This window comes from Gracilinanus agilis, chromosome 2, assembly GCF_016433145.1.
Source record: "Gracilinanus agilis isolate LMUSP501 chromosome 2, AgileGrace, whole genome shotgun sequence".
NCBI classification, from domain to species: Eukaryota; Metazoa; Chordata; class Mammalia; order Didelphimorphia; family Didelphidae; genus Gracilinanus; species Gracilinanus agilis.
This window is the reverse complement of record NC_058131.1, coordinates 290,094,061-290,105,542: the sequence shown is the minus strand read 5'-3', so window position 1 is coordinate 290,105,542 and position 11,482 is coordinate 290,094,061. Positions and strand designations below refer to the sequence as shown.

General features: G+C 39.6%; 1 protein-coding gene across 2 annotated transcripts; it reads left to right on the top strand.

The window, feature by feature from the left end:
• The first annotated feature begins 467 nt into the window (after positions 1-467).
• LOC123235278 (ADP ribosylation factor like GTPase 2 binding protein) lies at positions 468-10,082 on the top strand. 2 transcript variants are annotated; one of them, XM_044661397.1, is made up of 7 exons: positions 468-702; positions 1,017-1,083; positions 2,983-3,044; positions 6,711-6,817; positions 7,916-8,001; positions 8,214-8,310; positions 9,662-10,082. In XM_044661397.1, the coding sequence occupies exons 2-7, from the start codon at positions 1,043-1,045 to the stop codon at positions 9,761-9,763; spliced, it is 495 nt and encodes a 164-aa protein (XP_044517332.1). In that variant the 5' UTR covers positions 468-702; positions 1,017-1,042; the 3' UTR covers positions 9,764-10,082. The 2 variants fall into 2 exon arrangements, with proteins under 2 accessions (XP_044517332.1, XP_044517331.1); XM_044661396.1 differs by lacking the exon at positions 468-702 and having other exon boundaries at positions 919-1,083.
• The last annotated feature ends 1,400 nt before the right edge of the window (positions 10,083-11,482 follow it).

Here is an 11,482-nt window from a genome sequence, read left to right as displayed (position 1 = left end):
ATCACCCCTTGCACTTAAAATACGTCTTAACCAAACGCCTTTATCCCTCTTCCTTCTCTTTGCCTGGCTGTAGAGTAAATGATCTTGGGGGCCAGAAGATCCTGGATTCAAATGTGATCCTGGACCCTTAATTTCTTCTTAATTTCTTTTGTGTCACGGAACCGTTAAGCAGTTTGGTGAAATCTACAAACCCCTTTTAGGAATAATGGGTTTAAATGTACAAAATAAAACACGGGATTACAAAGGAAACCAATTAAACTGAATTGCAATAAAAAAATTTTTTTAAGCTCATGCACCCCAACTCAAGAACCCCTGGCTTGAAGCAAAGGGCAATAATAAAATGACAGAGCAATTTATTTATTTGTTTGTTTATTTCCTTCCCCTCTCTCCCAATATCCCATTTCCCCTCCCTTAGCCCCAAGCTACCCACGAAGGACGGCAGACGAAAACGGCGTTGTCGGATGGGCTCTCCAGCCCCGCCCTTTCCTCAGCCATAAGGAAAGGCTCGGGGACAGGATTGGAAGGGCCGGCGGAAAGGGCTGTCGTCGTGGCAACGGGAGTCGGGAGGGAGGGAGAGAGGGGAGGGACGAATTCCACGTTCGGGCGACGCCAGGGGGGGATGGGTGGGGAGAAGACCAGAATCGTAACGGATTCAATGGGGTATCGAATGCGGTGGACGAACGCACGGTCGCCTCAGCTCAGGTGAAGGCCGGGTTTCGACCCCTGCGACAGCCGCAGGACAGAGGCCAGTGCCGTGGTTTAGGGGCAGCCCATTAGAGCCTCGGAGCGCTTTAGAGCACCCTAAGTGGGTGCCGAGTGGTCCCTGAAGTGCGCAGGCGCAGGCTCAGGCTGGTCCGCGAGACCCAGCCCACCTGGGACGGGCAGGAAAGTGGGGGGGGTGGGATCGGGGGAGGAGGAGCCCGAGGTGCCGGGATCCTCCTTCCGGAGCTCAGGCCGCAACCCCGACCAGGTAAGGGTGAGGGAAGAGGCCCCTGACTTGGCGCTCCCCTTCCCAGAACCATTGGCAGCTTCAGGATCAACGATGATGGACACTTTAGAAGAAGAAAACTTCGCTCTAGCCATGTGAGTAATCTTGGCCGCAGCCTGGTCCCAAAGCCCCAACTTTTTGGAGGGAATCAGGTTGGGGGAGGGGAAGTTGGTTCTTAGGCAGCTACCAGGCTCGTGCAAGATTTTCACAAGAATTGTTAAAAGTTGTGCAATGCACAGGAGGGCCCAGATCTTTTAGCTACCCAAGGAGAAGCAAGCAGCGAGGTACTGGAAGTAGAAAGAGGAATTAATTTGGACCTGGGTTCGAGTGCTGCCCTGGTATGTTTCCTGGGTGACCGGGCATCTAAACTGCTTTCCGAAGCAGAGTCATCATCCGTAAAATGGGGTTAAGGAGGGAGGGAGGTGGGCGTGGTCTCAGGATTCTTAACCTTCTTTTAGTGTGAGCTTTTTGAGGGCAGGAACTGGGTTTTTGTTTTTTTCTTTATATCCCTGGTGCCAGGCATATAAGTAGGCACTTAGATACTTATTGACTAGACTTCTGTGTGAATGATTTTTTAAATGATTGAAGGAAGTACTAAGTTCCAGTTAGTGGTAAGCTAAAATAAAGATGATTTTTTTTTCCCCATCCAAGTTCAAGGACCTCTGGAATCTAACTACAGATGCCTGGTCAAGAACTCCAGGTTTAGTAGAAAGTTCTGGAGTCTTAGGATCATAGATCTGGATCTAGAAATGACCTCAGAGTTCAACCTTCTCATTTTACAGATAGGGAAAGTGAAGACCAGAGAGGCTAAAGGAATTGCTTAGAATCACATAGGGTGGTAAGGACCAAAAATAGGATTTCAACTCTTGCCCTCTGTGTCAAGAATCAGTGCTCTTAACATTGTACCCACTGCTTCTTGGGTCAGAGAACTGTAGGTTTGAATCCTGATTCTGCAACTTAATACCTGTGTGATCTCAAGTAAGTCACTTCTTTCCCCTTTGGGCCTCAGTTTTCCTATCTGTAAAGTAAAAGAGTTGAACTTGTAGTCTGTTTTTGTACAACCAGAGATCTAAGAATGGTTTTTATATTTTTAAATACAGTAAGTCTTTATTTGAAAGTGTAAAAGCCATCCTTAGCTAGCACGCAGCAGCCACTGTACTGATCCCCTGGGCTAGGCAATCTTCAGAGATTCCTTCCAGCTTCTGTTCCTACAATTTGGAACTTTTTTATTAAATTGGATAAAAGAAATTTAAAAGTAAGCCCTCTTAGAAGAAGGAATCCAAAGACTAGAACTTTTAAAAATACTTGATGTTTATACTCTATTGAAACTCAGTAGGTTTCCTTCTGCCCACTCTGTGTTTCAACCCTAAACATCACACCTCCAGCCAGCCCAGTGATCTGTCTAGTACAGTGCTATATGTTGTCATGGAATTATATGTGCATCACAAAGGGAACCAGCTTATCTCAAGCTAGTGATATGGAAACCCTGACCTGAATCTGACTAATTATAGTTGCTTTGATAGCAACATAGGAAGAAAGGATCCCCTAAGAGAACCAAAATCATAAAGAGTTTGGTGCACTTCCAAGTCTGCACCTTGAATTATACTCCTAGACAGGTGGCCATCTTCAACTGTGGTACAGAGGTTTTAATGTTCCAGATTGTGGTGACCATAATCAGATAGTTTTGCACTAGTTTGGGGGCCAGCTTCAAAGATGCGGTAAGTAGGGCAGAGAGCAGGAATTCCTTGATCAATTAAATAGTTATTTGCTGAAAAGTTGAATGTCTACCATCCATATTTAAAGGAACTCTGTAGTGACTTATATTTTTCTTTAGAAAACTTTATGTAGAACTGTTCTTATAAAGGTAGGATACACCTATAATAGGCATTAAAATTAAAAAAAATTTACAAATATAATCAATTTCTCCTTATTATTAGAATTAAACCAATTAGTTGATGAATGGCCTAACCTATAATCCTAATGTTAATTTCCAGTTCTTCTCCTTCTGATGCCGAATTTGATGCTGTAGTTGGATGTATAGAGGACATTATCATGGGTAAGTTTCATTTACAAAAAAAGAAAAATAGATGTCCCAACTAAAACTAAGTGTGCAAAAAAAATTACAAACTCCACCCAGTGTTAAGAAGAAGATAATACATCTTGGCATAGAGATTTTTTTCCTAATGCAATGCTTTACCAATAGAATTGGAATTCCAGGATTGAAAGAGATTATAGCCTACATTCTTACTTCCTATGGTACTCGTCTCCACTACATACATGAGCATAGGTGGCCTTCTCTTCTCTATGCTCCTATACTTCCAATAACAGAAAACTCATTACTTCCCAAGACTGATCCTTCCAAATCTATCATCGTTTTACAAATTTGATGTCACTGTAAGTTAGTGAAAAGAGCTTTGCCCTAAGGAAAAGAAGACTGATATTCTAGCCCAGCTTTGCCACTTTGACCAAGTTATTTACTCTGTAGGTCTTAGTTCTTTTTGGTAAAAAGGAGGCTAGATTTGATGACTTCTATGGTACATTAAAAATTTAAGATTCAATTTTAATTAGAGTTTAAGAACATAACCATGTTTAGCATTGCCTTCCTTAGATTCAACTCTAAGGTGATATAGTTTTCACCCAGTGTGTCTACTGCTTTTGCCACATCAAGCAGTTTCTTGTCGGTCAAGATAAGGTTAAGGACAGGGATTCTTAACTTTTTTTGTGTCATAAAACTCTGATTTTCCAATGGAGCCTATGGATCACTTCTCAGAATAATGTTTTATTCAATTATGTTGAAATATAGATATTAAAATATTATAACCCTCCAAGAGTTCCTGGAATTCTCCCCAAGTTAAGAACCCATGGTCAAGAGTAATACTTGCTTCCTCTTGATTTAGTAAGGCAAGTCAAGGACTTATCACAACCTGAACTTTTAACAGGAAGGGGAATACTAGAAAATCCTCCTATCTTTGCTTGCCTTTGGAGCACTTTTGTGAACATCTCTTCAGACTGAGGCAATGTGTAATAGAAGGAGCACTGTACTTGAAATCATAAAACATAGTGGGTTTTTTTAAACTTTTTTTTATTGATTAAGAAAAGTTTTCCATGGTTCCATGATTCATGTTTTTTCCTTCCCTCTTCCAACCCCCCTCCTATATAGCCTATGTGCAATTCCACTGGGCATAAAAGCATAGTTTCAAATCCTGACTCTGACTTCTTAGCCAGAGGACAAGTCACTTTAGGTCTCTTGATCCTTGGTTTTCCTCATCTGTAAAAGAGAAAAAATGCTATTCTCAAAAATAATATTCTTAGGGGCAGTTAAGTGGCTTAGGTTTGGAGTTGGGTTCAAATCTGGCCTCAGATCTGGCTTCAGAAACTTCCTAGCTGTGTGACCCTGGGAAAGTCATTGTCCCCAGTTGCCTATTCCTTACTTCTCATCAGCCTTAGAATCTATACTTCATATCCATTCTAAGCCAGAAGGTAAGGGTTTAAAAAAATAATCATTAATACTCTTCCTCACAAGGTTGTTGTGAGGGAAGTGCTTTATAAATCTTAGAATACTATGTAAATGAGTTAGTTTTGTTAAAATTACCCTGACGCTATCCTGATATACTCCTACAATATTCTTTTTGTTTTCACTTAAATACTCTTCCCATGCTTTAGTGCTCAGGTTTTAGAATATTTATTTTCATAAATAATTTTTTGGCATATAATGGTAATCCCTTCATGATGTACTTTTTTTTTTGAACAAGTATATTTTCCTGCTGTAATCCTGATAATTAAGACCTCAAAGTCAATCATTGTAACTGTACCTAATCTTGAGGTGAATTAACTCTTCTCTGGGTGGACACTGCTGCTCCTTCAGAGTGAACTTTCCATGTTGGTAGATGTTCATTTAAATGACTTCTTTCCATATGGTGGCAAAAAAATTCATTCAGAATTGAGTGGGGAACTGCCTGACTACCTGAAGAGTTTTAGTCAAAATTCCTATTGTTGGGGGCAGCGGGGTGGCTCAGTGGATTGAGAGCCAGGCTTAGAAATGGGAGGTCCTGGGTTCAAATTTGGCCTCAGACACTTCCCAGCTGTGTGACCCTAGGTGGGTCACTTAACCCCCATTGCCTAGCCCCCCTTACTGCTCTTCTGCCTTGGAATCAGTATACAATATTGATTTCAAGACAAAGGTAAGTGTTTGAAAAACAATTCCTATTGTCTTAAATTATCAATAATTGGGAGCAGCTATGTAGCTCAGTGGATTGAGAGCCAGGCCTAGAGATGGGAGGTCCTGGGTTCAAATTTGACCTCAGACACTTCCTAGTTGTGTGACCCTGGGCAAGTCACTTGACCCCCATTGTCTAGCCCTTACCACTCTTCTGCCTTGGAGCCAATACACAGTATTGACTCCAAGACAGAAGGTAAGGGTTTAAAAAAAAATTAGCAATAATTGTCTTAGGTCTCCATTTTTATCTTGACAGTGGAGATGTCCTGACATCATATATAAGCCATTCAGATTTTCATGGATTTAATGACTTCAGCTTTGAGAGAAATTAGATTGGAACTAGGTAAAAAATTAGGAGGACAGATGAAAATTTAAATAAAAATGTAAAATCTTGGGAACAAATCAGAAATCAAAAACTTCACTGGAAACAGTTAGGTGAAGAATATTGGGACTTGGGAGTCAGAAGGACCTGAATTTGAATATTGCCTTCAGATACTTATTAGCTGTGTAACACTGCACAAATCATTTGACTCTCTCTGCCTCATTTTCCTCATCTATAAGGAAGTTAGACTTGATGGCTACTAAGATCACTTCTAGCCCATAATCTATAATTCTATGACGCTTAGTAGTTGGGTGCTTTGATGAATTTTTTTGGTGGGTCATTTTCAGAACTTTTTATATAATATTATGTACTATTAAGGTCAGAGAAGACTCAAAGCTAAGCTTCAGATTTCAGTAACTTTTCTCAGATGAAATTAGCACAGTGATACTCTCACTTTCTTTTAAAAAAAGCATAATTAGTGTACAATGAAAGTGGTATTAATGATAAGCTTTGACTATTTATTGCAGACTTTGGGGCTTCCTTTCCTACAGCTATGTTCCTGAGACATCAACTGTGAAGCTTGCCTTTTATTTTTAAAGTTGGAATTTGAATTAATTGGTAAAAATATAAATTTCCTCTTGAAGAGTTTTCTAACCAGGAACTTGTACTTAGACTATGGGATGAGTGACAAAACTGGGGAAAACATCCCAATTAGATCCGTCAAAAGAGAAATGAAGACTTAAGAGGATTTCCCAAGCCCTCCTGTAATTTTGTATGTGTTTTTAAACTACTGTATTTGCCTATTAAGATACTAATGTACTATTAAAGGTAATCATATTTCCCATTTAAATAGCTGCCAGCTTTCTTTCTCTTGGGATTTGGCATTAAAGAGGCTGTTTGTAAACAGAGAAACCATCAATTGTGCAGGGACTTACTGTTTCAAGTACAGGTTTTCATTTGTTCTATTTTTACACATACTAACCTAGCTTTTTACCAAAATGCTTTTTAGTGTCTGTTAATTTTTTTTTATTCCATGAGTGAATTCACTTCTTATAGGGTTTAAAGTAAACTTAAGTTTTAGAGTGAATTATAATTGGTAGAATCGTTCAGATAATAGGCAGTTTAGCCTTCAGCTAGATTTCATTTTATCTTTTTTTTAAATGACCTTATTGGCTTCACTTCAGATGGCGAGTTCCAGTTATTACAGAGAAACTTCATGGAAAAGTACTACCAAGAGTTTGAAGACACAGAAGAAAATAAACTCATCTACACTCCTATTTTTAATGAATATGTAAGTTTGCTTCCTTTTTTCTCTTCCAAGACACTAGAGGTTCTTTGAAATTAGACCTGCAACCAAAAGATGTCAGCAGTAGTCCATGTCTTTTAAAAATAAGTTTTTATTGATCTCTTGTTTTTAATTACTTAGTCCCACTGTATTTCTCCCCTTACATTCTTCTAGAGCCATTCCTTATAAAGTATTAAGAAAGGAAGAAAGAAAAAAGTTCTGCAGTATTAAACAGCATATTGAAAAAGTCTGCCCTCATATGCATTATTTCATGCCTATTGGTCTCCTGTTTCTGTAGAGAAGCAGTGTACCCCCTTGTCTTTTAAAACGTAACTCTGTTTTGGTAAAAAAGCAAGTCAGTTCCAACCCTAGTTGAGTTTTTCTCTCATCTCCTATTAATCATTCTTCTCCTTACCTCCCATTTCTTTCTTTCCAAAAGCCTTTCAACAAAATGTCTGGAAGAGTTTATCAGTTTCTTTTTTTAAAAAACAATGTTAGTATTGAATATACTCCCCCATGATCCTGTCCTCAGCTACCATGTGCACAGGTCCAGTGGTGAAGAATAGTAGCACTTTTCTAAGTTCATTCACTGCTTTAATTTGACTAAAATTATGATTAATGATTGTAATTACTCAATAATCCAGTAGGCAAGCTAGTTATTGTAGTTCCTTTTTTACTGATTTGAAAACTAAAATATAATAAACATTTAAACTTTGCTTTAAGGTCATTCAGAAAGTTGGTGGTAGGCCTGGAACTCTGCTCCAAGCCTCTTAACCTCTATTCCAGAGCTCTTTCTGCTGACTGATGCTTCCCATTATTTCAGTAGGATTAGTTAGCCTAATTTAGAATAGGTTTAACTTTAGGGACTTACTTTTTTTGACACGGAAGCTAGAAACTAAACAGCCAATTAAACAATCACTTTAGAAGACTATCAAGTAAAGATATTTGTGTAATTCTACCCTGTGAAAATTGGGCACAAAATTATAGAGCTGTATATACCTTTAGGAGCAATGATGCTTACCTTTGCATTGTGTAACAGATCTTCTCTGTTGAAGAATGTTTTTCTTGACATGTGACTAACCAGAAGACTTTTAAATCTTTTAGATCTCTTTGGTAGAAAAATATATTGAAGAACAGCTGCTTGAGAGAATTCCTGGGTTTAACATGGCCACTTTCACCACAACATTACAGTAAGTGGAGCCTGAAATGTAGGACTCTTCCCTATTCTATTTCATATATCTTAACGCTGAAAAGGGCCAGATTACTGCTTGGAGAATGTTTTTGGGGTGGTGGGAGGGGGAGGTACCTTTTAGGATACTGAAAAATAGTCAGAAGAAGACTTTACCATTGAATGTGTTTCATATCCAGTCCTAAAATTACAAATCTTTCCATTATAATATAGACAGCATAAAGATGAAGTAGCAGGTGATATATTTGACATGCTGCTCACATTTACGGATTTCCTGGCCTTCAAAGAAATGTTTTTGGACTACAGAGCTGTAAGTGCTTCCATTCTCTCTAAGTAACTCTTCTGTAGTTGTAGGAATTTTTAGTTCAGTTTAACAAATTAAGCACCTACTATATATAAGGTTCTATTATAGACTCTGGAAGTAACAATGATAGTTCCTACCTGTAGGAAACTGGCCTTGTACTGGGAATACAGTATGTAAACTGCAAGTTAATTTGAGTTAGGAACCTTCCATCTATCATGCTGTTCTAATCTAGCTATTGTGCAGTTGGTGGTGATTTTGTGCAGCCAGTGACCCACTAAAATCTGTTGCTAGGTCACAGTTTTATTTCAGTGATGGTGCATATGAGTTCATATTCAGAGCTATATGTTCTCCCACTTATGCTGGATTTTCCTGGGTGTTCATGGCTAGGGATGTGCTTTGAGTTTTTTTAGTTTAAGGAAATATATTTTATTTTGGAAGAATCTTACCAAGGCTAACCTTGGGCAAAATTGTGATATGGATGGTGATTTCTGTCCCATTTCTTTTGGGGCTTTCAGCACATATCTCATCCCCAAGAAATGCTGAGCCCTCTTTCCTCAGGGCAAAATCAGTAACTACTAATCTCACTCACTTTAAGCTGTTAGGGACAGAAATATCTTATTTTTCCCCAAGGAATATAGAATTTAGAACTAGGAAAGACTTCACTGTTGATTCTTTTTTTCAAGAGTCTTGAATCTCTGTCATTTAAAGAGTTTTGTGCTTTTTAAAAATTCTTTACCTTCTGTCTTAGAATTGACACTAAGTATCAGTTTGAGGCAGAAGAGCAGTAAGGACTAGGCCAGTGATGGCGAATCTGTGGCACGCTGTGACAACCAATTCCCACCCTCCACCCCCACCTTTTTCATTACTAGAAAGTTGGTGGGACTTGGGTGAGCAGCTCCCCTGACAACATTTTTTCACATGCCCCACCCCTCTGCCCAGCAGCCAGTGGGAGTGCACATGGGGTAAGGTGGGAAGCTCACAGGCAACAGAGCTGGAGGGGAACAGAGTGCTTGGGCCACCCCTCTTCCCTCCTCCCTATACTAACTGAGGACATTCCTCACTTCACCCACCCCTCCAACCAGCAGCCCAATGGGAACACTTCCTTCCTCCCCTGCGTGGGGTAAGGTGAGGGGGGGGGTAGGGCACCCAGTTTGAGGGATGGGTGGAGGAGGGGCCTAGCACTCCATCTTGAAAAGTTTCGTCATCACTGGGCTAGGCAATCTGGATTAAGTGTCTTGCCCAGAATCAAATAGCAAGGAAGTATCTGAGGCCAGATCTGGACCCAGGATTTAACATTTCCAAGCCTGGCTCTATCTACTGAGCTACCGAGCTGTCCCTTGTTTCTCTTCTCCTAAAGGAAAAGGAAGGCCGAAGTCTGGACTTAAGCAGTGGTTTAGTGGTGACATCATTATGCAAGTCATCTTCCATACCTGCAACCCAGAACAATTTACGACATTAGTTCATGTTCTCTGGATGAGAGTTTTTCACCTTGAACATTCCAAACTTGAAAGATGGTGAGTGACCACAGCGTGATGAACAACATACTCAGTGATTGGGGAATACAGCTGGAAAAGACTGACCTTGTTCTGGTGCTTTTAATTAATGTTAAGTGTAGACTGATCATAAAGAACCTCGCTGGAATATTGGATTCTCACGAAATATCCCCATTAGCCCTGGTACACCAGCCAAAATGGCCTCAGCTCCCAGGTGCTTGTGGCAGTTAGGGAAAGAGTTGAGAGAGAATGAGAGAGAGAGAGAGAATGAGAGAGAGAGAGAGAATGAGAGAGAGAGAGAGAGAGAGAGAGAGAGAGAAAGAGAGAGAGAGAATGAGAGAGAGACAGAGAGAGAGAGAGAGAATGTGTGTGCACACATGTGCGTGCCTGTATGGATGTATATAGGTGTTTGTGTGTGCTTTGCAATGAAATTATATTGCCTATTTCAGCTGTTACTCCCTTGGAGGGGACCCAGGATGAGTGTATTAGTAGCAACACATGTTTCTTCTAATCAAAATGTTACAATTAATGTTTTCCATCCCAAACCTGAACAGGTTTTCCATACACGTCTTTGTGACACAAGACTGTCTTTGCCCAATACATTTCAACCCAGGGAATCCTACTCCTCTATGTTTTATGTCTTTTTGCACATCTAGGGACAACTATTCAAACCTAACTTGTTTTCTAAGGGATTTTTGAATCTGATGTTTTAACTTTCCACTGTATTAGGAAAATTAAGGAACACAGATTTTGACTGGGAGTCTTTGCCTGAGCTAAAATGTTTGTTGTTTGCCTAGAAGTAAAATATATAAATCAACTCATATTCTTAGGTTTGTAAAAATCTTGTGACCTTAGCGTGACCTTGTGCTGGTGTTTCTTAGCAGCAGTCTCATTATGTCTAGCCAAAATACTCTTGAGAATCTACTAACAGTGTACACTTTAGAAACAAATTCTAAGATCTTGTGAATTTGGCTTGGGCACTTCATGAATGTCCAGTTAGGAAGAAGGCTAAGTATTATGTTCTTCTTTGTAGGTTTAAAGTATTCCTGGGTGAAAAGTTATCCTACATTGTTACTTCATTTTGTCAGGAACCCTGCAGATTACATACAGAGGTCTGATTTATGTTGGAAAAGAGGGCCTGGAACGTGCTTTTTGTGATCCTACCATGGTTAGTGTAAATTGGTTAAAGCCCTGTGCATCACTGATCAATTTTTCCTGCAAATGGGATAATTCCCAAACTTGCTAATATCCTCTCTCCTCTTAAAACCTGCCCCTCAGTGTGGTGTTGCACTAGTCCACAGTGAGTAAGAGGAGGAAGTGGGCAAAAGCTTGAATGATCATCTGCTTTTTTCAGTTTAGAAAAATGTTTAATTTTCCTAATAACTCAAGGTTCTGATAAGAAAATGTATATGCCAAACCATTTTGGAGAGAAGAAAAGGCAGATGGCTGACTGACTTTCTTTAAATTGAAAACAAGACTAATGAATTTTAATTTGGCTGTTCCACTTTTAAGGCATGGACTGAAGATTCTTATGTGTATGTATGTATATGTGTCATGTATTAAGAAACTTTTTTTTTAACCATTAAGAGTAATCTGACACACTTGGCCAGAACATCAGATACTCAAATATTAAAGATCCTTCTTTAACTCTGTCCTCAGGTGACTGCTTTTTGGGGTTTAGAGGT